Source organism: Zonotrichia leucophrys, chromosome 1A (genome assembly GCF_028769735.1).
Source record: "Zonotrichia leucophrys gambelii isolate GWCS_2022_RI chromosome 1A, RI_Zleu_2.0, whole genome shotgun sequence".
NCBI classification, from domain to species: Eukaryota; Metazoa; Chordata; class Aves; order Passeriformes; family Passerellidae; genus Zonotrichia; species Zonotrichia leucophrys.
The window spans coordinates 3,495,260-3,514,610 of NC_088170.1; the positions used below are offsets into that span (position 1 = coordinate 3,495,260).

Here is a 19,351-nt window from a genome sequence, read left to right on the forward strand (position 1 = left end):
CAACAAGACACTTCCAAACATTTAAGTTCAAAGCCATTCTTGAACTGAAACTCAAAACTTCTTCAGAGATTAATTTTAAAAGGCATTTTAAGGGTCAAAAATTATTATTAATTCACTGGCAGGACTGATCATGGAGCGGAAGGAGGTGATTTACAAGGATGCCAGCAGTCCCCTCCATTCCCATGGGTGGGCTGAGGGTGCAGCAGGGCAGCTCTTCAGTGCTTTGCAGCCTCCTCCATCACACACATTTCAGGGAGCCAGACAGAAGCCATGGCCCTGCTCAGAAAAAGGCTGCATCAGCATCCTGGTGAGGTCACTGAGATGTAAAGGGCTAAAATCTTTCTAACTGAAGCCACTTGCCACTGACCTACCACTGGCACAGAGCCTGCACTCACTAAGGGCTTCAAGCAGCAGAAAATTGTCAGGTTTTGGGGTTCAGGACTCGTGATGGTTATAAACACATCCCATAAAGGACTTGTCCAAACACATCCCATAAAGGGCTTGTCCATACAAGTCTGAATTGCTGTTTGTTTCTCAGTGCTGACACCTTTTCCTATGGATGAAAAGACAAGCTGGCCCCTGATCATCTCAAAACCTCCAGAAGATTTACAGTCAGGCTCTGTACTCAAATGTGGGACAGCTAAGAAATAATTTATGCTGCTTTGATGATAACCACGCATGTGAGCACTTTGCTTATTACAGATGCACTGCAGCACATGCCTGAGTGAAGCCACAGCAAGTCCAGCAGGAACAGCACTTTAACAAAGCTATGGTGAACTGCACATTCTCACTGCTGGGCTCTCCCCTGCACTCAGCACCAGCACATCCCTCCCTCTGGGCTGCAGGAGGGAGCAGCTGCCACTGTCCCCTGCAGCCTCAGAGAGCCCTGGGGCACAGGGGTTCTAAACAGCAGCGTGATTATTTTTACTGGATTGGAAAACGCTCCAGCTTCTGCTCCTTACCTCAGTGCAGTAGTGTTTTTCCAGCCTTTGGCTCTCCTTTTGCTTCTGGCAGGTGAGGGAGAGCACAGACACGATGGTGCTGTTGCCACTGCTCTCGTGTGATGCTGTCCAGGAGGTCAGGGCAGTAGTGGAGCTCAGCACTGTCACTGTCACATGCTGGGGCTTCTCAGTGAGCTCCTCTATCCACTCCCCTGTGGGGCCTGGGACATGGCCCAAAGGCACAGGTGAGCAAGCCACTCCATCCATTTGAGGCACATTATTTATTCCCCTTTTTCCCCTTTAATAATTATTTGTTCCCTTTATTCCCCTTTATAATTATTTAATTATTTGTTTATTATTAATATCTTATAATAATATAATAATATATATAATAAAAATTTCAAATCTTTATTTATTTATTTATTCCCTTTCAGGTGAGGGAGGCTGGACTGGCAGATGTCCATCCCCACAGCACCTGCAGCAGAGCCCGTGACAAGAGGAACGTGCCTGTCTGACAGTTCAGAGGGCATTATTCTCTGCTGCTCACCAGAAACCATCCAGCACGATCAGATTTGCTCCAAGGGAATGCTGAAAAGCACGGGCAGCCAATAATGTACAGATCATTGACCAATATTAAGGGATAAGCACACAGATTTTTTTCACCTCTCCACACACTGACACACCCTCCAAGCACACCATAGCCTCAAAGCATAAAATCAAGTTCATAGAGGTCACCACAGTGAAGAATCTCATTCTTTTTGGAGCACTTGGTTGAGAAACAGCTTTAAATATAGATAAAAGAACAGTTTGGAAAATAACTTCAGCTAGACTTGGTCAAAATTTTGTATTTCATTAAAATAGCTCATTTTTCTTGTCACTTTTAAGCAATACTTGTGACCTCTCCCTCCTTGACATTCCTTCCTCCATGCCACTCTAATGCTAATTTACATTTATTGATAAAATAAAACAAATGCCAGAGCAAGAATGTGGTTTAAGGTCAGGCTATCAGATTTCACCGCTATCTGGAGTTAACAAAAGTATGTAACCTAAAGCCGGTAATTTGACAGGATGATTCACCAACCAAGCATTACAAGGAAAATACAGGATTGATATTGTGGGCAATATTTATTTAAAGCAGCAGACCCACGCCCACTGAGGTAAAAAAGAGGAATTTGATCATTAGATTATTCTCTGGACACAGAGGATGTACATGTAGCTCTCACTATTCAGAAACTGTTTCAGCACCGGCATTAAGGCAGCAGAGATGCCTCATGTCATAACCCAGAGCTGAGTCCCCACACAAAAGCCTACTTGATCAGACTCAGGAAGGGGAATAGAAAAGCAATTTCAGCCTAACAGCAATTGTTCATATCTCCAATTTGGCATTCTACCAGGAATACATACAGAATCTATCTAAAATACTAAGGACCTTGCATTTGACAGAATAACTAAGATGACTGCCAAGAACCCTCATTTTGTTGTAAAAGCCTGCAAAACAAACTGACAAAACCCAAAGTTGCTTATGTGTTACACCTAAAATTAAAATGCCATTGCCTTCCTCTAACACCTTAATACTTTATCCATAATAAAATTCATCCTTAATCTGGCCATCCACACCCCTAAACTTTGGGTTAACATGTCCTCATTTCTCTCAGGTTCACAGTTAGCATGGTGGACACTTTAAGCATTAAACACTGCTTAATGAAAATAAAATGTGTCACACCTTGCAAAATGGAACAACAATTGGTACTAATAGCAATGCTACATATATCTTTATTTACTTTAATGCTTTTCATATAATAAAGCTGTCCAACTATTCCTAGAGAAAAACAGAAGACAGTGAAAATAAAAGAGCAAAGACCTTCTCTCTCACATGCTGTTTTCTGGATGTTTTCCAATTATTGTTTCTTTCCACTATAAAGTTGTTAAAAATGGGAGCAATAGTGGAATTGCTACATGCAGTCTAGCATTATGATGAATTCAAGTTTAAATACCTATTATTTGTAAAGGTTATGAGCTACAAAAGGCACAATTTTTATTCATAATATACTGAAGTGCTTGACTACATTTCCTTTTAATAGGATTTTTTTCTGCCAGCTTTGGCTACTGTGTCTTGTTGTAGCACTCATGATTTGGGAAAGCATTATCTTTTCACATGCAAAATTGTGCAGTGCTGCAAGTATTCCCCTGTCTCATTCCATGGGCATTCTGTAGGCTATATCTATTTCCTTTTGCAGAAAAAGGTGCAAAGGTGACCACAGCCATTAGAAGGATAATGATCTGAATTCACCAACACCTGTCTAACTTGCTGATCCAATTGTCAGTCATGGTATTAGTTTACACAGTAGTGTATTATTACTTTGCCTTTTACTAAATCTCGAGTTAAGAAAGCCTGGGATTCTACAGGGAAATAATAAATTACTTTTTCTCCTTTGAATTTAGCAGGCTGAACCACTTCATCTGCTGTAATTTGCTCTGTGTTCTCTCAGAGACCATTCAATTTCAGAGTTCAGTGTTTAATTGTGCAATTCCCACACCCTCAGCCTGGGCTGCCCTTCATCCCTAACACAGTACGTACTCCAGGAATAGGAAAGTTAAATATTTCCAAAGCTCTCTACAACCACCAAATTAATTCTTGGAGTTAAATCCTCACTGTGAGAGATGCAAAAGGGAAACTCAATTTCACTTCTGAACAGTGACTCCATCACATCCCTTGCTTTCCTAAAACTGCCAAGACGGCACAACCAATGCAATATATTAACATATTTGCACTGCATTTCCTTCTCTGGCACAGGGAATTCCAGAAGACCAGACCCTTGTGATACATCAGCAGGTGCCAGAAATATCCCAGTGGTCAAACTGCACATTAAACCTGTGTTGCTCAGGGAGAAAAAGCTGAGTTTGGTGAGATACTTACTGATGTAAAAGCTGAGTGTTTTTGCTGATTGACTTCCCCGAACTTCACAAGAGCCAGAGGAGCTGAATGTTGTTACAGACAACTTGTATTTTCCTGGTTCCTTCAGTTCAGCAACAAATTTGTGAGTGTCCTCACTCACTGTCAAAAGTTCTGTGGAGTTCTCTAAATCAGGAGGGGGGAAAAATGTGGATTAATTGAAATTTGAAAGGTTCTAGCCACAAAGAGAACTATTTACATCAGAAATGCTAATCCTGTTTCAGATGCGGGATTGAAAGGTATCCAAAAGGACTTTATTCAAACAGTGTGGCAATATGTACAGCAGTAAAAATCTTGTTTAACAAAAGAGAACTGAAAATTGTGGTTTACACTTGCCCAGCCAGAAGTAGATGCTGCACAATGTAAAAACTCCTCAAGAAATCCCTGGGATCTAACAAAGCCCTCTGTGTGGGAATTTATAAAATCAGAAGGTTTTGGGAAAGTTGCAAAAGGCAGGCTTTAAAGACAGCAGAGCTGTGATTAGAGCTGAGCAGTAGTCATGAGATAGGTCAGCAGAAAAAATATGTAAAATGTAGAAAAGTAAGGATAATAGCTGCAGAAAAGTTTATCTAGTGAGATATTAGGAAGTTTTAAGCTTAATAATAATGAAGCTCTGTGCATTGTGTTTTAAATACAAGCAGGTATTGTATTCAAAATAAGCAAGCATTGTTTTAACCAAAGGTATGTGTGCTTATAGTAGTTGGATAGAACTAAGGTCAATGTGCTTTTGCTTTGTGTGATTGGTCAAAAAACTTTCAGAGTAAGTTGTAACATTGGTCTGCTGCCTGGGATGTGAGCTGCTGGCACCTTCCCATTGTCATAATCATGTAATGAGACTGATGCTGGAAAATAAAACAGCTCAAAACATGTTCCCAGCTGTTCGTGATTTGTACATAGACCCCATCCAGCAATACTCTGAAGCACAGTACCAGATAATTAATAATTCATAGAGGACACAACCACCAGTGGAATTACAGAAAAGGAGGACGAGAAAGGCACGAGGCTCTGCTTTACCTTCCCTCTCAATATTGATGTGGAATCCATCAAAGGCAGTAGGGGGTTTTGGGGGCAGCCAGGTCAGCACCATCTGCACAGGCAGGAAGGGAGGGGGCTCTGCTGTGGGCCTGCCAGACCCCGTGCTGGCATCAGGGGCTTCAAAATCCCTGGAAGCTGCCCGGACAAACTCCTCCTCGCCCTCGGAGGACTCGGCCTCGCTGGACCACCAGGACGGCTGCGAGCTGGCTCCATCCTCGGTGCTGTTGGACGGCTCATCCAGCCAGCCTGCAGAGGAGTTTGCTGCTGGGGGTGCAGTTGGGCTCTCAGAGGGATGGCTGGATTTCTCTTTCCTCATGATTTCCTGTGGGCCGATGAAGGATTCCTCGGCGAAATTCCCGCTGTGCTCTTCCCAGTTGTTCCTGTTGATTGGGATGATCTGGACAGAAATGTTTCGGGGTGGGTAAGGAACTAGAAGAGAAGCAAGGGGCAGGCTTTTAATGGGTGTGTTCTGTGCACCTTTTAATGTATTAATTCCCCAGATAAATACCATTCTTCTAGGGATTGCTTGCACCTTTAAATGCATTTATTCCCCAAACAAATAGCATTCTTCTAGAGATTGCTTGAAATAACAACTTCTCACTAAGATCCTCCCTTCTCTTGCCTATTCCCATACATATACCAGAAGCGACTGTAGAGGGATCAAGACGATTAAATTCACAGAGAAATTCACAGCATAATCACAATAAAGAATGCCAGGATGTAAAGTAGGTGCGAAGTCACGGTAAATCAAATTTCAGTGCTATTGTAACAGCAAGGCTACTACAGTGTGAATTTTTAACTGTGAATCTTTGTTGTGTCTTCCAGGAAGTTCTTGGTCATGGAAAAAAAAGCCCACCTCTGTAGACAAGAATTGAAACATATGCAAAATGAATATATGCCATAGCTCATATTTTAAAAAAATAACCTTGCTGTAGGGCTTTTCATATGCTTTTAGCAGCCACCTTTTCACAAGCATTAAACATCAGTTTAAAATTTAATATTTGTGAAAGCTTGATCTTAAGATTTGGGTCTCCACAAGACAAGAGTCTGGCACGCAAAGAAGTTACTTCAGCTGATGGCAGGAGGTGAACACACAGCATTTTGTCTGTCTCACTGTAATTGCTTGTCTGCCTCTCCTTACACACCCTTAAGTATGAGTAACCTCTGCAAATAATTGTGCCTGGCACCCTTTAAGCTGGCACTTTACAGCACACTAATTTGTTCAACTCCCATCCCAGTCACAGCAACTAATAGAAAACCAGACTCTGCATTCTCATTGCAGCTCATGTGAAAAATGAGGCATGGGAGGGCAGCAGGAAAAAATAAAAGGGAACCTGTTGGTTATGGTTCAATATCTGAACAACTGTATTTAGGATCTTCAGGACAGAACTCAGCTGGCATCAGTTGGCTTAGTTCTGTCCAAGGCAATGGACCAGCACCAGTGTATTCATCTGAAGATTTGGCCTTTTGATTTTATCGCTGGTACATTTCACTTTGGACCCTGATAAATGTCTGCGGTCCAAGAGATTAACAAAAAAGTTTTGGGCACCATCCCAGGACCAAATTAAATTAGTTCTGGACCCTGAACAAATGCAATTTTCAGCCTCTGCAACATTGCTGTCTTGGAAATTAAAAGTTCATGCTTCAGGGCACAGAGTGGCCGCCAAGTCGGGCAGCTATGACATTCTTCTCTGTGATGGAAAAGTGCACAGTGAGGAAGGGCTTCTCGAGCAGTTCAGCTGTGATTCACTGCACAAGGACACAGACCAACAGAGACAGATCAATAGTCTGCTCAGTGCAGATATTCCTGTAGCATAAAAATTCATTCTTTGCATGTGGTGGTGTTTGAGGGTCCCCAGGACAAGGGGAGAGATGAGAATCTTGACTCCACGTTTCAGAAGGCTGATTTATTATTTTATTATATAATATTAAGAGAAAATTATATATTAAAACTTTATTAAAGAAAGAGAAAGTAGGGAGACATCAGAAAGCTAGAAAAGAATGAATAATAAAATCTTGTGACTGACCAGAGTCCTGACACAGCTGGACCTGTGATTGACCATCAAGTAGAAACAATCCACATGGAACCAATCAAAGATGCACCTGTTTGCAAGCAACCTCCAAACCACATTCCAGACAATCAGAAAATTATTGTTTACATTTCTTTTCTGAGGCTTCTGAGTCAGTCCCCTCCATACAGCAGCAAGAAAAGCAGCAATACAGATTTGGAAGAAATAATGTATAAGAATTTTCATCACCTGTTCTGTGCTGCTTGGGCTCGTGCTGGACCCCACTATACTCCACCAGCGTGCTCTTGTTGAAGGTGGCTTCTGATACCAACTGAAATGTGATGTTGCTGTAGCATATGCCTGGCAGCCAGTGATTGAAAACTGTTTTACCTTTGAAGAAATCTGCAAATGAAGGAAAGGAAAAAAAGAGGGGATAATGCATCAAATGTTCACTTTCTGATGATGTGACTGCACATGGTGAGTGGGCAATGCTTTAGATGTTTAAACATTTTTCAGCCTGCTCTGAGACATGAAATTGTAATAATTCAGTTTGCCAACACTTTTCCTGGCTGTCAAAGCCACTTTGCTACCAGAAAAAAGAAAGACCAAAAAACAAAAAAAAAGGCCCAGCACAAGAAACACATGAGCTGCTTTTCACTGGCAAGGGAAGTGAATCTGGCAACCTGCTCCATGTGACAGGGAATATCTCAAAGAGCATCTGACAGCTCCTGCAGACCTTTAACTGCTGCACGCAAAACCTCTTTGGAGTTTTGCTGACTGAGGCCCAGCGCTGGTGGGAGATGCTCAAAGGAACAATCGAGTGGTGCTGAGGGCTCAGCTCACATCCACCACACACGAGGGCTGAAGAGAACTTGCTCAGGGCTGTGTGCAAGCTGATTAGTGAATCTCCTAATTTAGGCTGACTCTTTTATTTATCAGCAGTTTTAGCGTTACAGCCCCCAGAACCATCTATTAGCTGTGGAAGAGACAAATTACTGCTGGTGTCCCTTTTGTTCTCTGCAAAGAGGTCACCTGTATTTTCTGCCGTGATCCAGACTTTATCCTTCCTAACTTCTGGCACTTTACAGCACTGAGGAGAGGATTTCTAGCCCCACTTTGTATTGGAACAAAGAGACTCCCAAATACTCTGACTTCCCTCTGGAGGTGTGTATCTCCCTCTGCTGACTTAAAGAGAGCTTCCAGTGACCAGTCAGAAGACAGGGATCCTTAATTCAGTACCTAAAATTCAATTCAGTGCCTAAAATTCAATTCAGCACTTACTGGATTGCCCAAAGATTTTTTGGATTTGACTGCCATTATGTGATGTTAAACCATTGGGGTTTCAGGGTCCACAAGGTATGTGGGTGGATTCCTCACTTCTTAGGGTGCTTCCCACAGGACATTTATAGTCCCATTTATATTTCTGAGACAGATACTGTGCTTAAGCTATACTGCAGGGCAAAAGTTGTGAAGAAATATATGAAAGGGCTCAGTTCTGAAGAAATAAAGAAAGCAGAATTTGCTCTTGTTTAGATCATTCTAAAGAATGTTTGCTCAGGCTGACTGTCTAGACTGTTAGATTGATTGCCCTTGATTAGATTTTTTTAGGAGCATTGAAATTTCTATTTTGCAGCAGGGTTTATTAGCTCAGGGACACACTGAATACTGCATTGATGTACTGTACAGCACAGCACTGTGTCACTGCAGGGTGACACAGAACCACCAGGCTTGATCCTGTGCCAACAATCAGGTTTATTGAATGGGTTTCCCTCCTCTGGGACATCCCAGAGCTTTCCTATCATCCACAGACCAAAGAGGGATCCTTGGCCAGAGGGGAGAGCCTGGGAGCTTTTGTATTGCTTTGAACTGACACATAAGCACCAATGACTGGGGATGCCTTCCCTGGCTAATTTCAGACTGAATACAAAAATCCAGAGTCTTCCTCTAAAATCCAAAAGAAGGGAAGCATCACTAGAACTAGGATTCTTGGAATTTAAAAATCCCAAGTGAACCACCAGATGAATTCAAAGACCCATCCCTTATTACACAATTTAAAAGCACATTACCAGAAGCACAAATCATTATATATATATAATATATATAATGATTATATATATATAAAATATTTCTATAATAAATATATTATATATATATTATATATTACATATATATAACCATTATATATATAATTTTATATATTATATACATGATATATATATTATATAAAAATATATATACTATATTAATATAAAATATATTTAATATATTATATATAATATTATATATATGATATTATATATATATATAGACACATTCACACACACATATATATGTGTGTATATATATATAATCATTATATATATGTTATATAAATACATGTCAAAACTCCCATCTAAGGACACTGTTTTGGATGTTTCCAGCAGAGTTAGCATTAAATTTTGGTGAAATAGTTTCCACCTACCTTTGTAGAGCATTGTTCTGTAGTCTTTTCCTTCCCAGTAGCTTATATTGACCCTGGTAAAAACATTGTACTTCTCTGGGTACTGAATTTCAAACAACACTCCTGTTTCTGGAGATGGCTTGTAGTCATAGATAGAAACATTGCTCACAGGAAGTGGTTCTAAAGGATATAGAAACAAAAGGGGAAAAAAGGAAGAAAGGGGCAAATTAATAGGCAAAATGAGTTCTCTGCACATTAAAAAAATCAAGGAAAATAAATGCTTTTGTAAGTATGGCACAGGCACTCTTAGATCTACCAGATGATAACTGGGGTTTCACTGAGGTGTGGGGCAAAGCTACCGGGGACATTGTCAAACCCAGGATTTCTATATACCCCTTTTTAAAGAATGTATTTTCTTAACATTTATGCTTTAACAGCAAAATTTCCATATTTGACATTTTTAAAAAAGTTATTATTTAAGCACTCACAGTCATCACCTCAGAAACATTTTCATCTGTAATACTTGTCAATCACGTAGAAGTGCCCAGACAAAACCAGCACAACACTAGAAACTGTTTGTGACTTCAGCATAAATGTAGAGCTTTCGAGATGAGCTGAGAAAATAATCAGTGTAATGGCCAAAGGAAGCTACATGAATAAAGATTTCCTATTTTGGTACCTACCTATTTCTTTATTTCATGGCTAGTTCTACAGTCCCCATTCCCATCATGTGAGAGGGCCACTATCCTTATCTGTTTATCCACACCAAACTTCTACAAAATAAACAGCACCACTGCCATTATTTTACAAATAAAAAATAAAATACAAATAAAGTGATTTATTGGAGGGCACAGGGAAAGCCTGTGCGCAGGAAGGAGCTAAGTCAGGAGCTGCTGCTCTCTGAAGTCAGAGTCAGCAACAAAAATTAAGAAAAATACCCTGTGTCCTGTGATCTGAAATCCAGACCAGTGCAGCTCCATCAGCTGAGGAAAGCCATGACAGTTCACTGCTGCTGACAATAAGAGTCACTTATTTATTTGGCCTTCTCTATTCATTAAAAAACCCCAAGAAAAACTAAAAGAACACCTTTTGTTCAATGCTCTCCTCAGCAAGAAAAAATTGACAGCAACCCAATTATCCTGTGGTTAAGAGGTCCAAGCAAGGTTATACTGTTAGCTGAAATTTGTCATAGTAACATATTTTAATAGAGATAGTTCATATAATTATGCCTACATCCTTATAAAGATTAGCATATTGATTTAGTTCTTGCACACTGCAGGGATCAGATTGCAAAATTCAGGCTGTTGATTAGCACAGCCCTACAGGACCTGTTTGAGTCCAAAATTCTGCTGCTGTAGGCCCTGGAGAAAAAACAATAAAATATTTTTCCCCAAAGAACACAGTCACAATGGGCAAGAGAAAGAGCAGATCAAATGGGAAGACCACTATCAAAAGTGGAATTATCCCACAGGAGGTGAAGTTAATCAAAGTTCGAAAAGCAACACTGCAGTGAAAGAGAAAACTAAATCCCAATGACCAGCAGACTATTTTCACTACAATTTCAAGTTTCTAGATGTGATGAGAAACAGAGAAGAAAAACCAATTGGTAATTAAACCATAGATGTAAACAAAATCTCTCACCAAAACCAGTGTCATCATTTCTAACTTTGCCAGAACATGGAAATGCAATAGTGTGAGATTATTAAACTATTTCTCATGGCATTATCTCCATCAGATATATATCAATATATCTGTACATTAACCTCTTACAAAGAGAAACTCCCTGTTCCACAGATACCAACAGGCACTTCAGTGATGGGATCTGTGAAAATTCTGCTGACATTTCATGATAGCCCAGAAATCAGCAGGAGTGGAGCAGAGCACAGGAAACAAAGCCTACCCTCTTCTTTCTGCCAACGCTCTTCCCATCGTTTATTCCGAAATAAAGAGTGGAAATGACTCCCCACATGGCCAGAGGGTTCATATCACAGCTCAAACAGCACAGCAGAGTGGTTTAAATGTCAATAACAAACTCTAAAATAGCACAGTGCTTATGTGCAGGCATCTCCCACACTGGTGGGTGTGCCCTGGGCTTTCTGCTGCTATCTCATTCACATCCGAGGTCTCCTCATTTCTGAAAGAATTACTGAAACTTCCTTGTGCCAGTGATTCAATTACCCCCATGTATTCCTTCCTACAACAAATCAAATAAAGGATGGAAGCTATATTCGTTTTTAATCCAGATGATTTTTCCTCCTGATGCTTTGATTTAATTAAGCAACAATTGAATTAAGTGGTAATCACCACAGCCTCTCTTTCGCGTCGCTATCTTCCTCTCTCTATCCTCTCCTTGCTCGTGGCTGATGTTAGCAGAGCTGCATGAGTGGCATAATGCAATTTAGAGATCCTCCCATTATCTTACTTCCTTCAGCACCAAATCTTCACATCAAAAGCTATTTGCACACTGTGAAATTAAAAGAACGCTCAGCAGATAACCATCATGCTCTGTCTTTCACTTACTAACTGCTCCTAGGGCTATTAAAATTAAAGAATATGTAAAATGCCACTCTTTACTATCTATATTTATAATTCAGAGCATAAACAGTCTGGTCTTTTTAATTTTACTATTTTCAGTGTTTAAGATTCAGCTTGTCACAGATTTCGATGGCTGTCAAGAAATAACCTAAATAAAGTGGAATCACAGAAATTTAATACTTAGAGCTTTATAAAAGCCCTCTACTATGGTGAAGTCATATTACTTGAAGAAGGGATTTAGAGCATTTCACTGTCCCTTTTAATAGTTTAAAGTACCTCTTCACTTACAATCTCTTTATTTTTAGCCTTGGAGATTATATTATACACACATAGACAAGATTGCAGCATCAAGACCTGAATTTGCCATTTTTCATAGTGTCTCAAAATCTGCTGCTTCTGTAGCAACTGCTTTCCCATTTTGTCTCTTTACAGGAAACTCAACTTCTCTGTTTATCCTGGACTTTCCAGCATTTTGCATTTAGCATATAACTTGCATTACACAAGCATCAAGACAGCATAATAAATGTGCCTAACATCTTCCTCCAATGCCCTGGAAAATTCTGAATGCTAAATCCTTCATTAATGCATTCAGTTTGTGTCAGACACATTAATATTTGCAATTCAGGGAGACAAAAAGAAGTGCTGTGAAAATAAGTACCATATTTCAATCTAAATCAATTTGTTTGTAATATGTGCAGATTGGGTCACTCTACAAACTGAATTGATTATTGTTGTGGCTTTGAATACAGCATTACATGTGGGACTGAGATATCTTGCTTCTCACATTGGAACCCAGATTAATCGTTATTTACCTCCATATTGTGACTTCTATAAAAAAGATGTCCCATTAATGGAGTGACCAAACCCTCAAGGGTAATTCACTTTATTTACAGGAAGAAGTTGTGAATTATATAATTTTCTCCCCAGGATGGCACTATTTATGTAGCTGTACCATTACTGGGAGTAAGGCATAGCCAGGGTAAAGCTTCCATTATGCTGTAAACTTTAGGATGCTTTATCTCTTGTTAAAAAGAAACCATCTTTGAGATTAAAGAAGCTCTTGTTCAATACTTTGGGAACACAATGTTCAAGTTTATGATAGGCAATAGTGATATTGTGCTTATGAAGGGGGAATGTAAGTGAAAATATACCTGAGCAATGATGACATATAATGCAATTTCTACATGGCCACATAAGGTGATAAATAAAAAGATGACACAACCTAAAAAATAATGTCACAAGAACAAAGGCATAACTACTGCTCTTGAACAGATTTAGGCCAATTGTTTAGATCCTCCTTACAATGCAAATTACAGCAGGCTGCAGTTCTTTCTGATTCTTTGATTCTGATGGAGAAGTTTTTTCACCCTAAAAAGATGATAACATGGTTTATTTGCTGAGAGAAGATGAGCCCTAATGGACCTAGATGCTGGTGTGAGTTACATTTCAAAGTTAGGGCTGCCATGGATAACCAGCCTTTTTAAAGGTGTTTCACATCATCCTTTAAGAAAGAAAAACATGAAGGGCTAAAGTTTCACATTTCATTAAGGAAAAAAAAACCCTCTGAAGCCCAGAGTTAAAGAATCCTGATCCATTAACAAGCCAAGGAAAGGATTGGACCTGCTGAATCACTTCCTGCAGCATCTGGCACAATGACAGCAGAGCATTAACTGGGTGTAATGCCAATTACTCTCTGAGGGCTGGAGATCAGAGTCCCAGCAGCAGCTGTTGGCCTCTCCAGGAGAATATTTTTGTAGGAGACACAGAGGCAGAACTCCCCCTAAAGGGAATATATTTCACAGCCGTGTATGCAGGGAACCATCAGCTTTTGAAACAATGAGACATTTTACCACTCAGAACTCCTAATCATCAGCTAAAATAAAAACCAGGCAGAGCTGCTCTTAATTACTATCAGAGCTCCTCAGATCCAGATTTCTCCAATTCCCAGCAGAGACACATTTTTTCCTGCAGCATACAATAGCTTTGCAATGTACTGCCTTCCCCATTCCTACAAATGTATCAACATTTTTTCCTTCACAACGTAAAGCTGACAGTGCATATGGAAAAAAAAAGAAGATGCTCTATGGGTATGACTCACCCTGGGAAGAACAAAATAAGGCTTCAAGCTGGGAAAACGTAGGATGAGTGAGTGAGAATATCAATCACTGATTTTACAGGTGTGCTCTTCATTTATTTCATAAACTATTTTAAAACCAAATAGTAATGAAGTGGAATTTTCAGTCAAGTATTTCAAATACTAAATAAATTATACAAATTCCAGAGTTACTTCATCCCCATTGAACAGCCAAAGCTCCAAGAGCAGAGGAAAGCAAGCCTGAAACAGCTGTGTGAGATACCAGAACCACTTTAACATTGCCCAGACTGGAAGAGGTGACTTTGAGACTTTGACAGGCACAGCACAATTGCACTTATAGGCATTCAGCCAGGAAGGTGAGATTCTCACAATTATTCTTCTCAAAACCATTGCAAGGATCTTTAAAAAGCAGTCAGGGTTTCCATTTTTCTCCTTCAGAGATACACTGAGACAAATTTGCTGAACACAACTTTGCTACAGAATCAGAAGCAAAAAGGGCCATTTTGTGATAAAATTCAATGTTACAGGTTTCTTATTTAAGAGTTTTCAAATAGCTCATCCTTTTCACTGCAACAATCTGGACCACAGAGCCTAAATGAGGAAATTCTACAGCTTATGGTATCTTTGATTAACATGAGAAAATCCTGAAATTCTCCAAATCAGAGACAAGCAGAAGTGTGCAGTCTTGTAGAAAAGGACCAAATGAACAATGGAATGCTCAAAAGGAACTTATACATCCACATGAATATCTGCATGGATGACATGCTGATGTGCAATGTAAGGAGGTGATCCAAGACAGACCGGATGGCTTTGTTAAGGACAAATTGTGCCTGAAAAAATCTGAAGGTTTACATTGAATATGAGGAAAAACTTCACCGAAAAGGTGATCAGGCATTGCAATAGGCTGCCCAGGGAAGTGGCTGAGTTGCCATCCCTGGAAGTGTTCAAAGAATATGTGGAGGTGGCACGTGGGGACATGGTCTGGTGGTGAACCTGACAGTGTTGGGTTAATGGTTGATATTATCTTTTCCAACCTAAATGATACTATGATTCTATGTTACAGCTATATTTATATGATATGATTTTGTATTTTTATATGTACATATTTATGCCCATATACTTATATGAAGAGTTACACATATATATGCCTATATATAATGTATAAAATGTATATTTTGTCAGCTTTTCAATGCTTTTCTGGTCAGAAACCTTTAAGGGATAAAAAAAAAAAAGTCTTCTCTTAAACGTGTTCTTCTCTTGCCTTTTCTTGCCAATTCCCTTAGAGGTAGCATATTGATGGGAGACATGAACAGGAGGAAGGAAATGCCATCAGGATTTACCACCAGAAAGCAGAGGTCTTTCATGACTCTCACTGAATTTCTAAGCAGGCAATGTCTTTGAGGCACCTTGGTCTTGTTTTGATGAGCACTTTTTGGGTACACACAGCTCTGTGTGAAACTCAGACCTCAGCACACATTGAAAAGCTGGATCTCCTTTGCAGTCTCCAGGAGATCCCAAAAAACTCTTGGGAGCACTGCCTTGGGAATAACCACATTGGCATCACCGGCTATCCTGACTGATTTATTTTGCGGCAGCCTAATGAATGGGGTCAATCTGCCACTGGTAAAGCTCTCCTGACAGCAATGGAGTTAGAGCAGGAATTAATTTGGTACTGGAAGCTAATTGCAATGTGCCATTCTTTCACGTGTAAGATATAGATGGAATAATTTACATGGTTACATGTCTTTGCATGATTAATTAAACCAAGAATGTTAAACAGTCAGAGAGCACAGGGCAAAAAGAAAAATATAGATCTATCCTAATTATTATCTGCCAAAAAAATCAAGTTAATTGATAGTCATAAATTATGAAAAACAGGCAGTGGACAATACCGATAACAGGGGGAAAAAGCCCAACAACAAACAAAATACCACCTCATGCATGTTTTTAGGAGAAACCAGTGGTCACAACAGGAGTTTTAAGAACTCTTCTCAAAATCTGAAGGGTATTGAAACACCTTAAAAATCCCATCCCAGCACCCTGCCTTTTCATTCCAAATTTACTTTCAGCTCTGTAGCCTTGTGCTCCAGAAGGTGAACTCAGGAGCAAAGGCTGCTACAAGAGACCCAGCACTCATCAGCCTGCCTGATGGAAAATATCACGGAGGAGATTGGATCGTTTCCCTTCCAAATGGAGGGAATTTAGTCTTCAGTCACAATTTACAGCCTACTTTTGGAGTTCAGTGCAGCACCATTCAATGCTGCCTGCAGGACTGCCCTTTCTTTGCCACAAATGTGGTTGTCTCTCTGTTGGGGCAAAACCAGAGAAATCCCCAGTTCTCTCTCTGTTACACCTCAGTGTTCAGGAAGGGCCAGCCAGGGGAAACTTAAAGTCTTTCCTTTCTTTCTCCCCACACCTTGTGAATATTCACCCGCACCTTGTCAAAACTTCTTCCCTACTGCTCTCACACAGGATTGCATCCTACACAAAACCAGAACCCATTGAAAAAAAACCAACCCAACCTTCTTCACAAGAAGAACTCATGGAGGGAAAAAAAAAGCCACACACACAGACACAAAAGAGAAGAAAAGAATTAGATGTCACTTACTGGTTAGCACAGTGATTGATCTCGCTGACTTGGAAACCATATTTGAGTTGACCACCAAGAGAGTCACTATGTAATACAGGCCATGGTATTTGGCATTAAAAACCACAGGGGCAGGTAAAGTGCTATTGAATTCGTCGAACTGGAAAAAGTAGTTCTTGGATTCTCCAGCTATCTTCACAACGTAGACAGAGGATGAGCTCACCACGTCCGATGCCTCCAGGGACACAATGATACAATTGTCCTCTCTGACAGCGACTTGGAAAGGCTCTGCACTCTGCAAGGCAAGAGTAAAGACTTTGTTGAGGTAAAATCTAGTATTTTACTTTTCACCTATTTCCCTTGTTATTCATAAGATACTCATAATTCCAAAACTTGGAAGGGTTCTGCACTCTACAAGAGAGGAATAAAGACTTTGTTGAGGTAAAATCTAGTATTTTACTTTTCACCTATTTCCCTTGTTATCCATAAGATCCTCATATTTGCAATAAAGTTATGTCTTGTATTCTACTGGAGAGTTAACATCAATCAAGAGCAATTATTTCAGGCTGCAATTCACTGTCAGCCAGAGCCCACAGGTATCTGATTTTCAGAGATCAGGCTCTCTGCAGCAGAGGATGGACCCTGCTGTGTGTTTTCTGATACTCCACATACTCCACTCCTTACCCCCTGAGGAATAAAGCCTCTGTCATCCTTTCATGAGGAAAGGTGAAGTAGAGCAGAAGGAGGATGAGATTGGAAAGGGTATCAGGGCAAGAGGATTTCCAAAAAAGCCTCAATGTCATTTGAATCCCCAAAATGAGGTGATTAAATCAAGACTCTTTTATCTTGCAGAAACAGGATAATATATTCCTCAACACAATATATTCTTAAAGGCTACAACTGAAGAATGATTTTGGGTACTGCCTAAGCTTTTCCAAATGTGTATTGTATTAACCATACTTGCCTATTTCAGCAAGTACCATTACTTACCACTATATCGATAGTTTTGCCTAGCACTTTTTATTTCCTAAGCTACAGCATTTAATTTTCAATATTTCATTTATTAGTGGTAGAGAGAAAAGGAGCAATTTAACCTTGTTTTCATCTATCATGAGTGTGTTAAGCCACTGCCAGCTGAAAACACTTTCCTTTTTATTAATTTCAAACCAGCTGTCAGGAGAAGCACTTGTTCTCTACAGGAATTTCAAAACAGATTCATGCTAATTAATGAAAAGTTCAAGCTTACTTTAAGAGTTGCCTTTTTGTTTACTAGACCACACCACAGTTTATAATTATTTTACCCCCCCATGAAAACTGTAATATCTGGTATTTTCAGTTCTTAACTCCAGAGTATTTTTTTCCTTCATGTTTCACAGGCTGAGAGCTCTCAGGGAAAGGCAGAAAAGCAAGACTAGTTTGCAGCTTCTTTGATCAAGTTGTTCCTGTACCAGAGAGAGCCAGAGACCTCCTTCAGAGATTAATTCTAGCAGCCTGACTACCTCTTATTTTCTTGTGGTTTTGTTTAGTGCTTGTTCTTCCATGAAAACAATATTTCTGAGATTTATGCTGCGAGAACCAGGATCCCTACTTGAAATTCACACATCTGGTGTTGCCAACTCCTGGCATTCAAAGAAACACCTCAAAAAAAAAAAAAAAAAGAAAAAAGAAAAAAATTCACAACAACAATAATAACAGAAGTAAACCTGCCAAGAATAAATAATTGGTTCTAGGAGTGCAAGATTTAAACCAGCAGCAGTTTGTCTTTCCATGTATTGATGGTATTATCATTGGGCTTTGACATTTACAGTGTACCTAAGGTTGTATCACCCAGAGGGCAAAGCCACAGGCTTGAGACAGAGCCCCTGAGCAAACCCTCCCATCTGATGCAAGAGGAGAACAAGGCACAAAGCACATAATCAGTGCAACCCAAAGAGGATAACCTGTCTAGACAGCTCCAAGCCTGAGATTAAAAACAGAGGCAATGCAACTTCAGCTGCTGACTTGAGGCTTGCTTTAGTTAGTCTTTAAAAAAAATTACTTTTAAGTTGTTAAAATTGTATCTGTCAATGTTAGCAGTGGGAGAATATTTTGGTATGGAAGTCTGGGTAATTTTTCACAGATGGCAAAGCAATTGCTCCAAAAGGTTTATAATGTAAAACTACAGCTACAAAAAAGCTTCCATGTGTTTTCCCCAGCCTGAGCTGAATTCAACAGGCTTACCCCTGAGTAGATCAAAATTCTACATTTCAAGTGGTTGCATTTTGCCTTAAATCCCAGTCTAGCATTTGGATTCACACAGACTCAAATATTTAACTGGGGATTATGCTTAGATCTGCTCAAAACCAAGTAGGGTTCTCTTATCCTTTTTCCTCCCTACTTTCTTTTCACTAAGAAAATGTGGAATCAATCCTACTTCACCCCTCCTGGTGTGGGAAGACAGGAGAATGAAAGCACAGATGCCCTGGCTTTCCAGAAGCAGATGCACTATTCTATCACAGAAGCCATGGTTGTCTTCCAAGGCCAAGCAAGGACTCAGCAAGGTTATTTCTACACACTGAGCTTGCAGTTCATGTGCAATTCCACAGAAATCTGTGGGTTTTGACCTTCCACAGACTTGCATTTGAATGCTTCATTAGAGGAAAAAGAATGGTGTGGTCTCTGAAATTATTCTGGCCTTCCCTTGGCCTTGGCACTGAATTCCACAGCTCCAACTCCACGTGCCTACCTGGCTACAAAGAACCAGCCCAAAGTGCCAA

At 39.9% G+C, this 19,351-nt stretch overlaps 1 protein-coding gene across 2 annotated transcripts in view; it reads right to left on the minus strand.

The window, feature by feature from the left end:
- PTPRO (protein tyrosine phosphatase receptor type O) overlaps nt 1-19,351 on the minus strand; it is a 140,188-nt gene that overhangs the window by 46,268 nt on the left and 74,569 nt on the right. For both annotated transcript variants that reach the window (XM_064735245.1, XM_064735235.1), the window contains exons 2-7: nt 16,617-16,890; nt 9,400-9,558; nt 7,188-7,340; nt 4,909-5,358; nt 3,859-4,020; nt 963-1,162 (exon numbers count right to left, since the gene is read on the minus strand). In XM_064735245.1, the coding sequence (XP_064591315.1) occupies nt 963-1,162; nt 3,859-4,020; nt 4,909-5,358; nt 7,188-7,340; nt 9,400-9,558; nt 16,617-16,890 (1,398 nt within the window). The remainder of the gene's footprint in view (nt 1-962; nt 1,163-3,858; nt 4,021-4,908; nt 5,359-7,187; nt 7,341-9,399; nt 9,559-16,616; nt 16,891-19,351) is intronic.